This window comes from Coptis chinensis, chromosome 7 (genome assembly GCF_015680905.1).
Source record: "Coptis chinensis isolate HL-2020 chromosome 7, ASM1568090v1, whole genome shotgun sequence".
NCBI lineage: Eukaryota > Viridiplantae > Streptophyta > Magnoliopsida > Ranunculales > Ranunculaceae > Coptis > Coptis chinensis.
Window position 1 is genome coordinate 72,134,105 of NC_141462.1, and position 21,127 is coordinate 72,155,231.

The 21,127-nt window shown below is 34.0% G+C and overlaps 1 protein-coding gene and 1 pseudogene across 2 annotated transcripts; both read left to right on the forward strand.

Annotated features, from left to right (window-relative positions):
* Positions 1-6,207: 6,207 nt before the first annotated feature.
* Positions 6,208-9,050, forward strand: LOC147488715 (glucan endo-1,3-beta-glucosidase 4-like; annotated as a pseudogene). The gene is made up of 3 exons (XR_015200956.1): positions 6,208-6,725; positions 7,081-7,497; positions 7,813-9,050. The product of XR_015200956.1 is annotated as a glucan endo-1,3-beta-glucosidase 4-like (transcript).
* A 10,966-nt stretch (positions 9,051-20,016) lies between these two features.
* LOC147488716 (putative histone H2A.1) lies at positions 20,017-20,882 on the forward strand. The gene is made up of 2 exons (XM_086570404.1): positions 20,017-20,394; positions 20,479-20,882. Exons 1-2 carry the CDS (start codon positions 20,167-20,169, stop codon positions 20,725-20,727), a joined length of 477 nt encoding a protein of 158 aa, XP_086426530.1. The 5' UTR covers positions 20,017-20,166; the 3' UTR covers positions 20,728-20,882.
* Positions 20,883-21,127: the final 245 nt, after the last annotated feature.

Sequence of the window (21,127 nt, forward strand, 5' to 3'; positions counted from 1 at the left end):
AAACTTGGATGCAAATACATCAAACTAATATAAAAAAATAATTGTCAAAAAATCAGAAACTAGATGCAAATGCATTGAGCTAACCCTCAAAGATTAAATTAACAGGAAATCAGAAACTGAATGCAACTACAATGAACTAACCTCAAAGAAAAATTAATTATAAATTGGAAACATGATGCAAATGCGTGGAACTAATCTTAAAAAATAATTAAAGGAAAATCGGAAACCGGATGCAACTGCAATGAACTAATCTCAAAAAATAAACTGGATGCAAATGCATTGAACTAACCTCAATAAATAATTAATGGGAAATCAGAAACTGGATGCAAATTTATTGAACTAAACTCAAACAATAATTAACGGAAAATCGGAAACTAGATGCAAATGCAACTTTATCAAATAATAAACGAGAAATCGGAAACTTGATGCAAATGCATTAAACTAATCTCACAGAATAATTAACGATAAATCAAAAATTGGATGCAAATGCATTGAACTGACCTCAAAGAACAATTAACAGTAAATTGAAAATTGGAAATTGGATGCAAATATATTGAACTAACCGAAAAGAATAGTTAATGAGAAATCAGAAACTGGATGCAACTGCATTAAACTGATCTTAAAAAATAAATAACGGGAATTGGAAATTGGATGCAACTTCACTGAACTAACCTCAAAATATAAATAATGGAAAATCATAAACTGGATGCAAATGCATTGAACTAACCTCAAAACATAGTTTGGTTATATGTTGTGGGAATGTCTCGATAAGTATAGTTTTGCATTTAAAATAGTGTTTATCTTATCTCTTTCCATATGATTAGGAACTCCTTGCTATTCAAGTAGCTTAAATATATATGAACTTTACCTTATTAGGCAATCTCACAAAACTTCAATCAAACTTCTATTATTAAACAACAAAATAAAGTTGAAGAGTTTTATCAAAGGTGAGTTTTTTTTTTAATGGAGAGTGAAGTTTTCACGTTATAAGAAATTTGGTTGAGTGATCAATATAATATTAATATATAATAATTCTGCATATTTGCAAATATTTTTCAGAATAATCAATATAACAACACCCGTTCGTAGATAATCTTAGAAGATTCCACATAGTGAGTCATGCATAATTTAAAGAATAATTAATGGGAAATCAGGAACTGGATAATCTTCGATGATCCCACATAGTAAATCAAGCATAATTTACTTTTTATGTCATGTTTGCAAGAACACTACAGATGGATCAGTAGAGGTTGGTATTACACACCACATTGGATAATTAAAAGGAAATCGGAAACTGGATTTAAATACATAACTGAGCTCAAAGATTAATTAACGGGAAATTGGAAACTTTATGCAAATGCAATAAACTAAACTCATAAAGTAATTAACTAAAAATTGGAAACTGGATGCAATTGTATTAAACTAACGTCAGATAATAACTAACATGAAATTAGAAATTGGATGCAAATCCTTGCAAAATATTTAATGGAAAATCGGAAATGGTTTGCAAATACATCAAACAAACCTAAGATAATAATTAATGGGAAACCGGAAACTGGATGCAAATGTATTGAACTAAACTCAAAAAATAACGAACAGAAAATCAAAAACCGAATGCAACTGCATTGAACTAACCTCATAGAATAATTGGTGGGAAATCGAAATCGAAAACTAAATGCAAATGCATTGAAATAATCTCAAAGAATAATTAACGGAAAATCAAACCGGATATAATTGCATCGAACTAACCTCAAAGCATAAATAATCATAAATTATATACAAATGTATTGAACTAACCTTAAAGAGTTGTTAACGAGAAATTGGAAACTAGATCCAAATACAATGAACTAATCTCAAAGACTAATTAACGAAACATTGAAAAATTGATGAAACTGCACTGAACTAACCTAAATGAATAATTAACGGGAAATTATAAATTTGATGTAACTGCATTGAACTAACATCAAAAAATAATTAACGGGAAATCGGAAACTTGATGCAAATGCATTGAACTAACCATCAAGAACAATTAACATAAAAATCGGGAATTGGATGCAACTGCATTGAACTAACCTCAAAGAATAATTAACGGAAAACCAAAAACTGGATGCAACTGCATTAAACTAAAATCAGATATTAACTATCGGAAAATCAGAAATTGGATGCAAATGCATTGAAATATCCTCAAAAAATAATTAGTTGGAAATCAGAAGTCGGATGTAATTGCATCGCACTGACCTCAAAGCATAAATGTCCGCTTTTTTAGCCTTCTCACATAAATAATTAGGAACCCAAAATGAAAGTGAGTTTATAAAAACAGACTCTTACATGTATGCAAACTGTATAGAAATTGTAAACTATCGAACTAACCTAGAAAAACAATTAACGGGAAATCAAAAACTGGATGCAGATGTATAGAACTAACCTCAAAGAGTAATTAACGGGAGATTAGAACCTGGATGCAAATGCAATGAACTAATCTCAAATACTAATTAACGAAACATCGAAAACTGGATGCAACTATACTAAATTAACATTAATGAATAACTAACGGGAAATCATAAAGTGGATACAATTGCACTGAACTAACCTCAAATAATAATTAACGGAAAATCGAAAACTTGATGCAACTGCATTGAACTAACCTCAAAGAATAACTAATGAGAATTTGGAAACTGGATGTAACATACTACATTCTCAAAGAATAATTAATTTAAAATCAGAAACTTGATGCAAATGCATTGAACTAAAAACCCTAAAACATATTTGTATTATATGTAGGGGGAATAAATGTCTCGACAAATATAGTTTTTCATTTTAAGTAGCGTTTATCATAATTCTTTTATTGTGATTGGAGATGTATTGCTATTCAAGTAGCTTCAATATTATCTTCGCCACATTGGACATTCTCACAAAACTTCAATCAAACTTCTATTGTTAAACCTAACAATAAAAAGAAGTCGATGAGTTTTATTAAGATTTGATGTTTCTTTGTTATAGAGAGTGGTGCAAGAAATTTAAATGAGTAATTAATATAATTTTCATATCTCATAGATATGCATAGTTGCTAATATTTTTTAGAATAATTTAATATAACGACACCCGTTCGTAGGACACATTCATGTGATAAATCTTTTCAAGTGTGAAAGTAGTGTATTCTTTGGGGATATGGAAAAATTCATTTTGTTTTAGTGATTTCTACATATTAGTTCATAAGGCAAGCGGTGATGATTTACCTCTAAATCACCATAAATCTAATAAAACTATTATACAAGCTAGATCAAGTTTAAGATAATTCCATTTGAAAATTACGGATTAATATCATAAACCACAAAATGAATATGTTATCTCAATTTGATCCCTTCGTTTCCAAGTACTTATGCGCCATAATCACTGTTCATTAACGTATTTCGGTTTATTTTCAATAAAAATATATTCTGATTTGAAAATTTGCCGCCAAATCACCATAAATCTAAGAAAACTATTATACAAGCTAGATCGAGTTTAAGATAATTATATTTGAAAATTACGGATTAATATCCTAAACCACAAAGTGAATAGGCTATCTCAATTTGATTTATTAGTTTCCAAGTACTTATGCACCATAATCGCTGCTCATTAACGTATTTCAGTTTATTTGTAATAAAAATATATTCTAATTCGAAAATTTGCCGCTAAATCACCATAAATCTAAGAAAACTATTATACAAGCTAGATCGAGTTTAAGATAATTCTATTTGAAAATTATAGATTAATATCATAAACCACAAAGTGAAGAGACTATCTCAATTTGATTCCTTAGTTTCCAAGTACTTAAGCATAATAATCGTTGCTCATTAATGTATTTCGGTTTATTTTCAATAAAAATATATTCTGATTCGAAAATTTGTGTGAGACATTTTGCAAAGCCTTTTTAGAACATAAAATATTTAATAGATCCCGGGCGTATGCCCAGGTCCAAAATCTAGTTACTTACTAAAAACTAGACCAAATCAGTCAATAAACTTTAGAAACGGACAAGAAAGTAGTTGCACTTTTTATTTCCACAAATACCCCTCTATAAACAATTATTATAAGTTGTGTTGTACTTGCTTGGTGTTGACACGCTCCTTATAAAGTTATGTTCCAACTCCGTCTATTTAAGAGTAAGGATTACAGCCCAAGGAATAATTTCGCCCAAGTACACTCTAATTTCTTTAATAAGCATCAGGTTGAGTAGACTTAATAAGCACAATTTGTTGCTTTTGATTTGGCATCTTTTTCATTTAGATTTGGGTTTGTGTAAAAAAATTCACTCAAAAAACGGTTTTTTGTGTAATACATCCTCAACTCTTGGTTTGAGTGGATGAGAAGTATGGATTAGTGTATATTGAGTGGATTTGACTTTTGACGCATTAAATAAAATGCTAACAAAATTTTAATTACGAATTTAAAGAAAATTGGGCTGATAAATCTTGATACTTAAAGCTTTCTTTAGGAGATAATAACACCATATTTTTTCATAATGTTACTAACTCTACATGACATCATAATAAGATTTTAATGTGAGGAGATGAAAATGATAATTGGCTTAGTACTAGGAAAGACTTATTTTCTAATTTGTCTGCTACTTCCAAATCTTGTATCCCGATCACATTCCCTTTATTGATTGCACTGTTACTGATATATCTTAGATAACGATATGTTAACTCAACCTGTTACCTTAAACGATATTCATTATGCATTGTTTGCTATGAACCTTGCAGAGCGGTTGCAGAGTGGGACTGTATATATACTATCTGTTGGGCATCTAATAAGTATTATGAGAAGTCCAAATAAAAAAAAAAATTTAAAATTGATGAGTAAATTATTTTGGGTTTAACCTAAGATTAATGTTAACCAAGCCATTAGCCTAATATTCAAGGATATCAACATTAAAATACACATTGTCCATTTGAAGTTTTGGAGCAGACTATACCACTAATGCATTTGTTTTCTCATAATTTTAGCATGTTTATTGAAGAACATTATTGTTTGAATTGTACACCTATGAGGTGCTAATTATGACACAATTTTAGCACAATTGTCAATTGTATCAAGACTTTCTTCTAATGGCAGATGCCTCTAAAAAAATATACATATGGAATTTCAAACGAGATTCGTTACCAAAAGTTCAACATAGATAGTTTGACTCAGTTACTCAGAGACCAAAGAAACCAAACTCACTCTCTCTCTCTAAGAAGTCCCAAAGTACTAATAGATAAATGATTATGACAATAAGCTGGATTAATGTGCCATAAGTATGCAAATACCGTAAATGTGCAAATACACATAATGACGTCGTTATGTGTAGCAGTTCTATTCATAATACAAAATCATTAACAACCTATCAACTGTAATACTCAATCCCGAGGTACATTATATCTACTAGTAGCATATCCTATAATGATCGTGGCCTCTTAAATTCATCCGGGTATTTTTTTTATGCATAATACCTCTGGATGAATAATTAAATCAAATGCCTAAATATTAATTAATGAGGACTACTTTGTCTTTTTATGCATTTATAAATTTTCAGTACCGATACTGTCCTTAAATTAACATATTGTTTAACACCTTTGAATAGGATCAATCAGTCTTTTCATGTGGGTGGTACATTAAAACACCAATTTCTCACCATTTTGAATTGTACGCCTTACTATAAGTTACTATAAATGGCATTTAATTAGTAATAATTGGGTTATTTAATAAGACGTTAAGAAAATGGAAAGTCTAACGAAAGAATAAGAAGCGATTATTTTCCCTTCGTCTCCCATCTCTTTTGTTTCTCATATTTTTTTTCCCCTCATTACAATGAAACTACTACTCTCATTCTTTTAATTTTGGGTTTCTCCCCGTAAGACCCAAAAAAAAAAAAAAAAAAAAAAAAAAGTTGAGTGTAAAACCATTAAAGAAGAGCTCAGAGAAGAAAGTGCCTTGGAGGAAGACCACTCTCTTTATCTCCTATCTACCTTTTGATCTTATCAAAAGTAAGTTTTTGATCTTATAATTCTGTGTTCATCTCTCTCTTTATAAAAACCAGTGACATTAAATATGGAATCGATGTCTCTAGCAAGCCGATTGCTTTGTTGTATGAGTTTTGATTGTCAAAAAGAAAAGGTTAGATTTCCATTTTTTAAGTTTGGGTTTTTATTTCACCCAAGGAACCTGTCCTACCAAGAAAAATTAGAAGTCAATATTAAGTATTTTAGTTTAAATGTTAGAATATGGGTCATGCTAAAATGCATTAACTCAAAATTGCTATCAAAATTTACTTGGATAGTCTACCTTGATTTTACTGTATCAAATTGAAAAAAAAATGACTTTTGATGGTGCAAAAAATCCCATCTAAAGTTTCCGTCCAGTAGCTATGTTCAAATAACAATGTTTTGATGAAATGTCTCCTTTGTTTATGCCACAAAACAAATAACTATGTTCTAATAGTATCCATCTTTTTCTCGGGTTTCCAACCAAAAGGTTCATAGGTAAAAAATTTATTAATATTTGCACATAAGTTGGTGTTTATAAACTATATTTCTGATTGATTAAGTCTTGTGTTGTCCGTTGGGGGATGGTGGAGTGGCCATACCCACATTTTCTTGGAAGAACGAACTCGAGGAGAAGATGATGCTGAACCGACATAAGAAGAAATTGAGTGATGAGTGACACTTCAGTGTTTTGATGCCCATTCCAAAAACAATGAGCAGGTTATATGTATGTAAGTCGGATATTAGTTGTTTAGTAAAATTGTTGAACACGGTAGAGCAAATGGCAATGATTTCCACAGATATGTCAGGATCACTATGTCAAGAGCCCATATATTTGCATCTTTTAGAATGAGCGACCATTCCTACGATTCTCACAGTTGAAGTTTGTCGACCAACCAGTATTTTAAAGTATAACAAGTTTTTTATTCAAACATTTAGACTCATTGCAGGCGCAGCGCGCGTAATACTAAAGGACAATGATAACATATCAACAATTACTTTTGCATTTAATTTTATTAGCTTTTTTGAGAATTTTAAGCTTTAAATGAATAATTTGGACTGATTTTTTTTTTAGTGGTTAAAGGAACATCCAGGCTGCCAAATTTCTGGCCATATTGTGACTACAAATCATCATGAAGAATTGATTAAGGTTGGGTAAGTCCATCATTGAAAAGAAGTGAGTCATTTAATAAGTTTCCCTATGTTATCTTTTGTGTTCCACCGTTGCGAACTGCAGACTATCCAAGTAATGTTAAGTACTGCTGACAAGTGAGGAATCTATTCTGTCACCTTGTAACAGCACAGTTTACGCCTTTCGTTTCACATCAGTTTTTTGGCTTTGATAATTGCTTCATATAATTGCAATTCATAATTTTCTTTTGTAGGACTATGATAATGTATGATGGTGATCAACACTTAACTTACACAGTTATGTTGAGATTCTAAGACTATCGCTCCATGTATTTTCAAGTTGATATGCCTAGGTGTCAAGGTATGCATCTCCTTTCCTTTTTTACATTGTTAAATTAAAGGTTACATTAATTGAAGTGTTTAGATGTTATATTCCTAATAAAAATGTATGATTAAGCTGGGAGAAAGTGCTAAGATGTTAAGGTAACGGGTAAAATGGTTACGAACACTTTATCTCTTTTGTATATGGACACACTAGCAAATTTACCATGTGTCGTGACCTATTGACTTATATTGCCAAAAATATATTGATCGTAACAAAGAACTAGGCTGTCGTATTAAAATGGTTTTAGTGTTCTATGTTCTTATACTAATCCATATTCTTCAAAACTCCCAGGTGCATTCGTTGGAATAAACATAGGCACTGAATCAAGAAACTTGACAGTTCCTGTGGATGTGGTGTCAATCCTTAAAGCTCGACAGATCACTAATGTTCGACTCTTTGATGCAGATCGTCGCATGTTGATTGCTCTGGCAAACACTGGGGTTGAAGTAATGGTGGGGGTTACCAACGAAGATGTTTTAGGGATTTGACAGTCCCCATTAGTAGCAGCAGCTTGGATAAATAATAATATTGTTGCTTACCTGCCGGCAACTAATATCACAGCAATTGATGTTGGCACTGAGGTCTTAACTACAATTCTGCATGCTGCTTTCATGCTGGTTCCGGCAATGAATCGCCTTCATCATGCTCTTGTGGCTTCAAATCTAAGTTTCCAGGTCAAAGTATCTAGTCCCCAGTCCATGATTGATAGGCCTTTTCCTCCCTCAACAGCCATCTTCAATTCCACATGGAACTCTACCATATACCAATTCCTCCAGTTTTTGAAGAAAACAAGATCCTTTTACATGTTAAATGCGTATCCATATTATGGTTACACTGACAGAGATGATATTTTTCCGATTGAGTATGCTCTTTTCTAGCCACTTTCTTCGATCAAACAGATCGTCGATCCCAACATTGTCTTCCGTTACTCCAACATGTTTGATGCGATGGTTGATGTCGCTTATTACTCCATGGTAGCACTCAATTTTTATGGGCTTGGCTTGGTGGAACCAATGAGCCTGCTGCCACTATAGAGAATGCAGAAGCCTACAACAATAATCTGATCCGATGGGTGCTCAATAATTCAGGCCCCCCTAGCCAGCCATCAGTACTTGTCAGCACTTACATTTATGAGATGTTCAATGAAGATAGTCGGCCATGTCCCGTATCTAAGAAGAACTGGGGCATGTTGTATACAAATGGAACTGCAGTGTACCCTTTTCGTTTGAATTATTCGGATATAATTTATGGGAACTCATCGAAGGGTGTGTTCTGCACTACAAAAGAAGATGCAGATCCAAGTTCCTTGGAAGCTAGTTTGGACTGGGCATATGGGTCTGGGAAAGCTAATTGTGATGCCATTCAAAAGGGGAGTCCTTGCTATGAGCCTGACTGTAACGCCCGTATTTTTAAAATACGTTTTTATTTATTTATTTATTAATTAAATAATTTATTTTAAAAAAATTGGTTGGATTGGACTCGGGACATGTGGGCTTGGTTTTTGGGCCCGAGTCTGTTTTGGGCTTGGGTTTCGGACCCAAGTATATAAACACATTTTTCTAGAGAATAGGGTTTTAAAAATAATAAAAAATAATGAAAATGGAGGCAGAGCTTGAAGCTTGTTTGCTCGAGCGTTGGAGCGCGACGATTCGGACTAGGATGATTCGTCGAGCTGTTACGTAAAGGTGAGTAGCTATTTTGCTATTTCACCGGATTTATGGTTTTCGGGTATCGGTGTATACTGTCTAATGTTTATGTTTTGTATGTCGCTTCATTATCTGTTGTATTGGACTTCGTGTCATTTGTATTATTTAACTTTGTTGAATTTCGCGTTTTTTGTAATTAAACTGTGGAAGCTCTGTTCAAGCACGAACAGCGTAATGGCGTCGCCTATCACTTTTTTTTGTAAGTTGTCACTTGAATGGTTTGTAGTGATGGGGTCGTCGTGTAGGGTGTGTGAGGGCGATAGATGGGAGTCGAAGCTCCATTAATGGCGGACGAAATCGCCGATTTAAATTAAACTTGTTGCTTGGGTTTTGGTTTGAACCGGTTGTTGGGGATGGATTGTTGGTTTGGAGGGTTATTGTTGTTTTGTTTGGGTGATGGTAAAGGCCGCCAAAGCTTGAGATGGCTTTAATGGGCCGAACGCCATTCTTGTGATTCTAGGGTGGGGGCGATTTTTGGTAGTTTGAACTGTTTTTGGTCGTGTCTTTGAATGTTGGGTTGTTGTGGGTTGATTGTTTGATGAATGGGGGTAGTGAGGAGGCGTGAATGCTATTGGAAGCTTGTCGCGACCATTAATGGCGCAATGAAGGTTTCGAGATCCGTTTTAGTTAAGGATTTTAAACTTAAGAATTGAGTTTTGGCTTTTAGTAAAGTTGTAGGGTTGGTGTTGGGGAGTGATTTCGGTTGGTTGAAATGGGAGATGGTGGTGGCCGGAGATTGGTGGCTGCTGGAGGAAGGAGATGACCGGCTGGGCTTGGGGCTGGGTCGATTTCTCTTGGGCTTGGTTGGTTAGTTGGGTCATTGAAATGTTTTAAGTTCTTGGGCCCTAGCTTTGTTTGTTTGGGGGCGGACTAATTTGGTTTTAGCCTATGGGCGATTCGAGTTGATGTTGGGCCCGGTTTTGTTTTAAATTTGTGGACCAGTTCAATTTAAAGTTTTGGGCGAATCCAATTAGTTTTGGGCGATTCAAGATAAGTTTTGGGCCCGTTTAATATTGTTTGGGGCGGTCTATGGGACTTAAAATAGATCTAATTGGGTCGTTAAATGTTTAGACTTTCGGGTTATAAGGTTTGGGCTTGGCCACCGGTCCGAATCCATTACCTAATGGTCATGAGCCCACGAGCCATGACTTTGACCTTAGCCATGAACCATGGCTATGACCCGAACTTGTCGAACATGGAAACCAGTTTGATTTTGACAATGACAGTTTGACTTCGACTATGACGTGTTGATTTTGACTTTGACCATGATGTGTTGACCTTGACCATGATGGGTTGACTTTGACTTTGACCATGATGGGTTGACTTTGACCATGATGTGTTGACTTCGACCATGACGTGTTGATTTTGACTTAAACAATGATGTGTTGACCTTGACCATGATGGGTTGACTTTGACTTTGACCATGAGGTGTTGACTTTGACCATGATATGTTGACTTTGACCATGACATGTTGATTTTGATTTTGACCTTTGACTTTGACGTTGACCATGACGTGTCGACTTTGACCGTTGACCGTTGACTGTGGAATGTTGACTTTTCCAGTTTTTCACATATTTGTTTTTATGGATAAATGTAATAATAAAACGTTGTCGGATATTATATAACTTGGTTGGTCATTATCTAATTTAGATTTGACGTGAGTAGTATGTAAAGCATATATATATTGGGCTTTGATTGTGGACTGTGGACTGTCTAATTGTGCTACGTTTTATGTTGTATATTATATGGACACATGTAGTAATAAAATGTTGTGGAAGCTTGTATAAATTTGGTTGTCAGTATCTAAGAAAGTTTGGACATTGATGTTGTGTATTTTTGACACGTGACGATATTGAGATGTTAGGAGACGTTATATTCCTAATACGCTATACTAAAAATGTATGCGATACGTTGAAGTAAGTGTGACATGATATAATATGTTGGAGTATATATATTAATGCAATATCTTTGAGAAATGTATATAAACGCTCCATTATTATATATGTGAGATGCTACTATGAGGTAGTATAGTATTGATTAATATTTGCCCACGGGAGTGTGGTGAAGTGCAATAATATATTGGCACGTGAAATAATAAAAGTGGTTATGTGAAATAATTGAGATATGTCTAAATATGGTGGCTTAGTGCAATAAGGTAATTGACTTGCACGTGATATAGTGGAATTTTATTATGAGTCATTAATGTATGACACCTGAATAAATTACGTAACGAAAATCCTAGAACCTAGCTACCACAACTCATGTGATTGGCCCTTCTGGCGTTTCAGTTAATCTGAATGGCCTTCGGGCGTAAGTAATGTGATTGGCCCTTCTGGCGTTTCAATTAATTTGAATGGCCTTCGGGCGTAAGTAATGTGATTGGCCCTCCGGCGTTCAATAAAATTTGAATGGCCCTCCGGGCGTGAGCGAATAGTGGCTTGATTATTCCGTTCGCAATATAGAACGAGATCGCAATATTTTATGCGAATAGTGGCGATGATTTACATATATTTGGCTTCCGTGTGAGGATTTACCTGGTGTGCGGCATCCCGCTCAGGGTGGTTACGCACGGAGTGGTTCATTATGTAAGGGGAGGTATGTGGATGTACATGTTCGGCGTTGGGTAGCGATTGTGGTAGCCAGGAAAACTAGGTAAAACATAGATACGACGTGATTTTAGGGACACGCAAAGAACGCCTGAAATAATCTAATTATGGTAATATGTTGGTTATTTGTTTAGTTGAACTTAAGGCGCCTCGATGGAGGAACTACATGCCTTATTTATTATGCGTATAGTTTGTTGTGTGGTTAGTGGGAAGTTAAGGCGCCTCAGTGGAGGATCTACCTGCCTTAATTATTGTACTTGAGTATGTTATATTGGTCGTTGAAAGTTAAGGCGCCTCGGTGGAGGAACTAACTGCCGTATGGATTATGTATATATTTGTATAAGTATATGTTGTTTTTAGAGCTACTCACACCAGCATTTTTATAATGCTGACCCGATTTGCATGTTTGCTTATCGGGTGTGTTCATTCAATGAACATAGTTGATAAGTTTTGACAGGTTTAGTGTTGAAGAAGAGTGGTTGCTGCTTGTGGTTTGCGTTAGCGTTGTATCTCAGGATTTGTTTTGTTTTCCCTTGAGGTGATATAGAATTTCAGTCTAGACAATGTTTTTGTATTTTTCATTTGTAAATTTTATTAAAGAGTTATTGAAAGGAGAGTTGTAACCTAATCTTATTTGTGAATCTTTGTCATGAAGAAGACTTTTGTTTAAGTTAAAAATTTTATTGGTTTTTATTATCCGCATATTTAAACTGTTTATGGGTTTTTGGGAGTTGAGAGTGCGTCACACCTCGGAGATCGAAGAGTCGGGAACAAATAATGTTTTTCCGAATTCTGTCGAAATTCGGGGTGTGACACTGACACTCTTCCTAATCATGCTTATTTTGCTTACAATGATTATTACCATGAAATGCAGAGTGTTGGTGGGACATGTGACTTTGGTGGTACCGCAATGTTCACCGATGTTGATCCCAGTAAGTTGCACTTTTATATTAATTCAGTATTTATTTAGCTAATCGGCTAAGTTACATCGACACGGATGCGTGTGTCCATATCCGACGCAGAGACGAAGTGTCCGACACAGACACATGGATACGTATCCAACACATATTAAAATATGGCGTGTTCATGTAACATAGTGAATAAGAGTATTATTTTTAGTGTTGGACTCTGGTGTTATGTGAGACGTCTGACGTCTCAGTGGCGAAATACTCAAAGATTTTACCTTTGAAGTGTAGCATACATTTTTAAAGTGGATGGATGAGTAATTAGTATTATTGTTTATGTTATTGTTATTTTACTTTTACTTTTGTGTGAGGAGGATCTCAAACATATGGAATCCCGAAAGATCTCAAAGGTTCGTTGGCTCCCAAGTCCCAAGTATGTGTGTGTTTGACACCCTCATGTTAGTTATCTAATACCACGTTAAGACTAGAAAAAACATAGAGATGTTTCTCGCTTTAGTAAGATGTAGAAATAAGGAAGAAAAGACAAAAGTGGAAGTTGAGTATGTGGTTTTTGGAGCAGCAAGTTCACTATGGTTGCTAATAATTATAATCTAAAAACCAATCCCCGTTGTGGCCAGGACATAGGATTGAGTTCTGGTAACAATATCTCCAACTACAGGGGTTAGGCTGCGTACATCCTACCCTCCCCAGACTCAGCACTGGTGTTGCACATTAGGCTAGCATCCGTTAGAATCTATTATGAAAAGCGGGAATATGTATAGTTCTTGATCTTTAAATTATGTATCATGACAGATGTGTTGATTTAGTTACACGGGCTGCCATGTCTCAGTCTTTTGAAAAAACAGGAAGAAACGAAGATGTTGCCCAGGCTGTAATTCTGGTTAGATTGTCCCAAAAAACATTCTCCGTCATAATGTGCATGCTTATTAGAAATCTTTTAGAAAGGCAACGACTGGGGTCCTTCAAAAACCTTGAAGAGTTTTCATGTTATTTGCTTTATGTTAAGCATCAAAGGTGATGTCTATAATGTCTTAAAATATTAAGTTATTAACTGTTTTGATTGGTATGGAGGTGAAACTAAGAGATCCTCAACACTTGCACCTTGCACTCAACACTTGAAATTGTTGATTTGTTGTTGTGTCTTTAATAACTGGAAAGGCAAAATTCTGTGTTCTTTATATTTGATTTTTGGCAAACTTTAGGTGTAGTGTACTCAGTTCGGGTTGTTAGAAATTTAAAGAAATCTTTGAATGCGAGCTCACATTATCGCATACTCTAACACTGCTCTAGTTTTGTCTAAGGAAAAATGGGATGTCAGGAGATGGTTCTTCCAACGAGATGTTACAGTCAATGAGGCTTTCCAATTTGGTCAAGCTATTTGGGATTTCTCTAGAAAGAAAATTGTTCGACAAATCCAAGTAAAATAGATATTGCATCCCGCCTAACCAATTTGGAATGGTTCCACTAAAGTGATTCAACGATATATCCAACGACTGCTATTTGGTGGAATTTCTCAGCCACGCGCTGTGGAATAGATCCGGTTAGGCCACAATATGCAATTACAAGACCTGTAAGGTTCTCAAACTTTCCGCTGGCATCACTTCAGATTGGAAGTTCTGGGTGAGCACAAGGGTTTTTAAGTTCTCGCATTGCTGTAAACCAGCAAGAGCAGCTGAAATATTATGAATGCTGGTGTTAGAAAGCGATGGGTAAGAGAGGGATTGCAAATTCTTGAAGCTTTCGAGAATTTGATTGTTGAGATTATTCCTAGCAAAATTAATAGCTCTCAGTGCTAGACAAGAGGAGAGACTATCAGGAAGGGGACCATTGAGTTTATTCGAACCAAGATCAATGAATGAGAACTTCCACTAATTAGGTGCAAATTTTGTAAATAAGTTATCAATCCCCAAGTTTAGCCCAAAATTTGTTTTTCCTCATGGCAGGGGTTGTTGTTAACCTTTTTACTGAAGTAAAGATTGCAATATACGTGAAAGAAAGTGGATCCAAGCTAAGAGACTTAATGGCAAGCAAAGGATTTTTTTTTTTTTTGGTAAAGCAAGGAAAGGGTTTAACCCTGTGAGAGTCCATCCTTTATGGAATTATAGGGGTCATTCTAGAACTGCTTAGGCGGTTTCAATTTTCTGATATTTTACTTCTTTAGTTCATTTGGAATGAGAATAAATACTAAATCAGTTATAAACCAAGTTGGTAGTTGGTAAAATATGCCTTGGGGAAAAGGTCATGAATGATGTCTGTATAGCAGTATGATTATGTCAATAATATTTCTCAAAGAAACTTATAAATTTTTTGAGTAAATTTATGTGTTCTTTACACACTACTGTTTTGTTATATATATATATATACAACCCGGTTTCTAAAAGGACCTTAAATAAGTACCAAATCTAAAACACGCACAACTTCACCTACAAAATAATTTAAACCCTAATCTTTTGTGCATATGATCTACTAACCATAAAGAACATCTCTACAAAAATTAAACTCGTTTGATATCCTCTAACTTAGATAAAATTGTTTTCCACTTTTTTTATATATATATATATATATATATATATATATATATATATATATATATATATAAAGGTCCAGAAATGTCTAGTTTTTGCATTCATTTTTTGCCAGTGTTAAAAATTGTCAAATGAGTTGAATTTTTGTAGAGATGTTCTTTATAGTTAGCAGATCATATGCACAAAATCATTTTATAGTTAGCAGATCATAAAGATCATTTTTTGCCACTTTATAGTTAAATCATTTTGTAGGTGAAGTTGTGGGTGTTTTAGATTTGGTACTTATTTAAGGTCATTTTAGGAGTCGAGCTGTATATATATATCGTTTAATTAACTCTTTTGTATATATCATTTTTCACATCCTTTAACTAATCTTCATCTATAATCTTCGTGAATAATGTACAATAAAAAAAAACAATTATGGTATATTACTATATTTGGTGGTGCTTAATGGAGAAAGTTGGCGATAAATCGAACGCCTAAAATATCCATGTTAGAATAGCAAATATCTAATTCAATGAATTATAAAAAGGCCATCCAATTATAATTCTAGATAACTATAACAATCTGAAATTTAATCTCTTTAAATGAGTAAAGAAATCTTTTATAATTGAATTAAGTTCATCCCAAAGATACTTGGTTAATATTGGAGTATCAATGGATATGATTCGATGGGTTGTATTCTTGATGACTTCTTGCATATATGTGAGTACGATGCATTCCATTTCATAATGCAGTTACTATACGAGAATCATTCCCTTTGACTATTGATAATTAGTTTATGGTCGTATCTGGGACCCAGTTTCAAGCCAACGCCCAACGCATGAACACTCATAAGAAGAACGTACTTCCATCGATTCCCCATCCATCTCCTGCTACATGCGAGTAGCTGGTTACAACATATCAGCTATTATAGTGGAGGACAAGTTAGAGCGACCTACTTCTTTTTGTTAGCGGTGTACTTTAATTCTTATATTTATGTAATATCCTATGTAGACTGAGTATGCCATTGTGCCGTATATGCCATTGTAACTCCATTTTGGATGATTGATTAACAAACCAAATGACTCAGCTATGGAGGGTATGTCCCATTCTTCCAATTCAATACCTACGGTTGCATATTACTTATTTACCTAAAGTTTGGATACTGATTTCAGTGAATAAAGTCACATAGATGCTTTTGATGCACTAACCTTTTATATTTGTTGTTTGTAACGTGCACTTGCTAGGATGAGAAGCTTAAAGTACATGCGATTTGGATATATACTTAAAAGTTTATTGCTTATGTATGTCTGGAAATCAAAGAGGAATGGAGTTCCATTCAATTCAAATTTTAAATGGCTGCCAGTGTGTCTGCTCAGGCATAATGTCAATTGTAAGTGTGCTCACCCAAATTATGTTTACACTATTCGATAAGTTTTGTTTGACATCACGTGCATCTTGCTAGTATATTTAAAAATTATATTTCTTATGAAAGACATCTAATTTATATATTGGCAGTGATTATAAGGAATTTTAAAAAGGTATCAAGATCTCAAACTCTCGATATATCATAAATATGAATCTTGGTTATTATGATTAGATAGTCTGATTATCAATTTAATATATTGGTGCGAGCTCCAGCTAAATTATTGATTAGAGTGACGAAACAAACTAGAGCAATTTTTATCGCTATGAACCAGCCTTCAACTCATGAATTAGTTAATTAGCAAGTCCATCTAATATAAACCATTAAACCATACCTCATAAGCATCTCAACAATCATGTTTGGCTAACATTGGAAATAAACCAAACACCAATCACTCCGTACCAAAAATCTCAAATTTTCACACCCTTAATATAATGATCCACATGCATGGTAGGATTATTGGTCACTGGAATTGCAGTCATTGCCTATCATTTGTTACTCTCAAAATATTGCATGGGCCAATGGGAAACAACACCAGAACATGTCATGGTATGTTTGTTACCTAATTGTCGACAAATGGTTGTTCACTCATTCAAATTGGATTGAACTAACCTCGATCAAAGAATAATAATTAATGGGAAATCGGAAACTAGATACAAATGCATTGAACTAGCCTCAAAAAATAATAATTAACAGGAAATCATAAACTAGATATAAATGCATTAAACTAATAACTAACGGGGAATCGGAAAATGGATGGAACTACATTGAACTAACCTCAATGAATAATAACTGATAGGAAATCCTCAATGAATAATAATTAGTATGAAATCGGAAACTGGATTCAAATGTATAAAACTAAATTCAATGGATAATTAACAAAAAATCATAAATTGGTTGCAAATGCATTTAACTAACCTCGAAGAATAATTAACGGTAAATCCGAAAATGGACGCAAATTCATTGAACTAACCTCGAATAATAATTAATATAAAATCAAAAACTATATGGAAATACATTAAGCTAACCTCAAATAATAATTAACATAAAATCGAAAAACTATATGCAAATGCATTGAACTAACATCAAAAAATAATTAACGGGAAATCGGAAACTGGATGACAATACATTGAACTATTCTTAAAGAATAACTAACGGTGAATCGAAAATTGGATGCAAATGCATTGAACTAGTATCAAATTAAAAATAATTAATGGGAATCAGAAACTGTAAAATGCATTGAACTAACTTCAAATAATAATTAATGAAAAATTGAAAACTGGATGCAAATGCATTGAAATAACCTTAGAGAAAAATAGTTAACGGAAAATTGAAAACTGAATGCAACTGCATTTAACTAACCTCAAAGCTTTTGTTGTATTATATGTATAGTAGTGAGAATGTCTAGACAAGTATAGTTTTTGCATTTAAAATGGTGTTTATTATATCTTTTTACGTATGATTGGAAATACCTTATTATTTATATAGTTTCAATATGATTTTCGCTGCATTGGGCATTCTCTCAAAACTTCAATCAAAATTATATTATTAAACATAAAGAAGTCAAAGGGTTTTTATTGAGAGCGAGTTATTTCTTTTTATGGAGAGTGAGGTTTTCACATTACAAAAAAATTTGAATGAATAACCAATATAATATTCATATCTCATAGCTATGCATAATTATGTAATTTATACTGTTCATTAGCCTACTATAAGTATTGACATTCTATTTGGTGAGACCAAGTATTGATATGGTTACTTACTTTGTTTTTTCGTATATGATTAAGAGAAATGATTCCAGGAGTAGTTATATGTTCACGTACTATTGAGTTAATGGGCAGAAAAACCCAACAAAGGCCTGATAATCTGGTACATAGTACAAAATATCATGATATGGGTGTTTATCGATATTTAATTTATTAATATGTATCGTGGATATATTTTTCTATTGGGGAATATTTTACATTATTTGATATGCAAATATCGTTGATATATAATTTATATTTATTTGAAATATAATTGTAAATATAAAATAAATTTGTTATCTAAACAAAATATCGTCAAATATCTCCAAATATCACAATATATCAAAAATATTATAAATATCATTAAAATATCACTGATATTTACAGTTATATATATCACCAAGCTTATCACGATATTTATATATCGTTTGCTAAAATATCAATATTTATTGCGATATTTTGCACTATGATATGGTAACATATGGCTGTCCTTGTCCCTTTTGATGACCTTCCGCAATTTTTTCCACATGCTTAGTCGATTTATATAGATTGCCAATATATCACGAGATTTCTTAACTTGCCGAGACATTTTTCTTTCGGTATTTTCCTACCAATTTTGGTTATTTAGGGCATCTCTAATGGGGGGTGTAAACCGTATAAAGTGAGAATTTTACACCCTAAATGTAAAAAAACTCTTTTCAATGGGGGTGTTATACCGTAACATATTAGTTGATAGAGAGGGTAGGAAATTCCCCATCTCGTTATCAGCTAATAAAAAGCCCGGGCGACACTGAAACAGACGTCTGAGTAAAAAAACATTCGGACGTCACTTGGAGTGTCGTCTCTATCTATTTCTAAAGTCACAATTTGAAAATTTTAAACTCGGACGACATTTGAAGTGACGTCTCACTTTAATTTAAAGAGGGACGTCATTTGAAGTGTTATCCGAGTTTAAAATTGAACTTTTTTACACTTTTTCATTGGGAATAATAGAGAGTGGATATTTATGGACTCTACAATAATTTACAATTGGAATTGTAAAATCCTAATAGCACCTAGGTAGCGTCTATGTGGAGGTGTAATTTACACCCCCATTGGAGATGCCCCTAACAATTTAACATAATTGCTACTTGGTGCATTTGGTGAATGTTCCTTAAATTATTGATCATCTCGAAGATAAATACTCGGGCAGGCACTCATCGGTGAGATACTGGGATGCAACCTCACCAAAACCATATTTGTCTAGAAATTCCAGCAGTTTACTTAAAATTTCGAAAATACCCAAACATAAATAAAACCGCACAAAAGGTGTGTTAATTGGTCAGGTAGCATGTGTGCAACGCACAAAATGGGTTGCCCACTTGCATTTTCACCCAAACCAAATTTCGCCTCTCTCAAAAAGTTGGAGCCAAAATGAAAAGATGACATTTCAAAATTTTCAAAACCAAAACCAACCCCAAAAACTTACGGCATCACACTATACCCCACCAAAGCAAATCCTCATTTCCTATTGGTCCCCTCTCCACTACACAGATTACAACCCCAATAAACTTGTACCAAAACAAATCCTGTTTTCCCATTGGTCCATTCAGTGTCCACACGGATTACAACCCAATACAACTTCCACACCCTCCACTATATAAACACACCTCCCCACCCACTAAAAACCACACAATCAACACACAAAAATTTCTCTTACTCTCATTTTAAGTATTTGCAAGTAATTGAGATGGAAGCAACAGCAGGAGGAGTAGGGAAAGGAAAGAAAGGAGCAGGAGGAAGGAAATTCGGAGGAGGTGGGCCCAAGAAGAAGTCCGTTTCAAGATCTGTGAAAGCTGGTCTTCAATTCCCAGTCGGCCGTCTCGGTCGTTATCTGAAAAAAGGCCGTTATGCTCAACGTGTTGGTTCTGGTGCACCTGTTTACCTCGCTGCTGTTTTAGAATATCTCGCTGCTGAGGTATACCACCCTATCATTTCTATATTTCATTATTATTATTATATATTATTACTTTTTCTAATTTGTGGTTTCTTATTTTTGTAGGTGTTGGAGTTGGCTGGAAATGCTGCTAGAGATAATAAGAAGAATAGGATAATACCAAGGCATGTTTTGTTGGCAATAAGGAATGATGAGGAATTGGGGAAGTTACTTGCTGGTGTAACTATTGCTCATGGTGGTGTTTTGCCTAATATTAATCCTATTTTGTTACCAAAGAAGAATGACAAGGCTGACAAGGTTGAAAAGGCTCCTAAGTCTCCTAGCAAAGGAACTAGGTCACCCAAGAAAGCCTGATGTTTGTGACGGTGGAAGTTTAGTTTGTATGTAATGTTGGGGTGTTTTTAGATTTCTGAATGTGAAAGAAGAGTTTAATATAGTAAGTAGTAGTGGTAGTGTTGTTGTTTAGGTGATGTGGAATTGAAATGAATGAAAACGTCTTGTTTCTTCTATGGATTTGTTTCTTGTATTGTGTATTTGAATCTTACAAATTTGTGGTTTTTGATATAGTAAGACTATAATTTGGCACACTAAATTTGACTTTATCATAATAAAAGTGGTTAGCATTTGAACGGATTTACAGACCTTCAATTTGAATGTACTGCCAACAAAGAACGAGATTAATCTTAAATGGGAATTTCAATGTCTGCTGGACTTATTTCCATTTATCAGGCCAATACTAGTAAGAATTGGTGCT

Coding starts and splice junctions, on each gene's coding strand:
- LOC147488716 (XM_086570404.1), top strand. CDS start 20,167: ATGGAAGCAACAGCAGGAGGAGTAGGGAAAGGAAAGAAAGGAGCAGGA. Junction 20,395..20,478: donor TAGAATATCTCGCTGCTGAG/GTATACCACCCT, acceptor TTATTTTTGTAG/GTGTTGGAGTTGGCTGGAAA.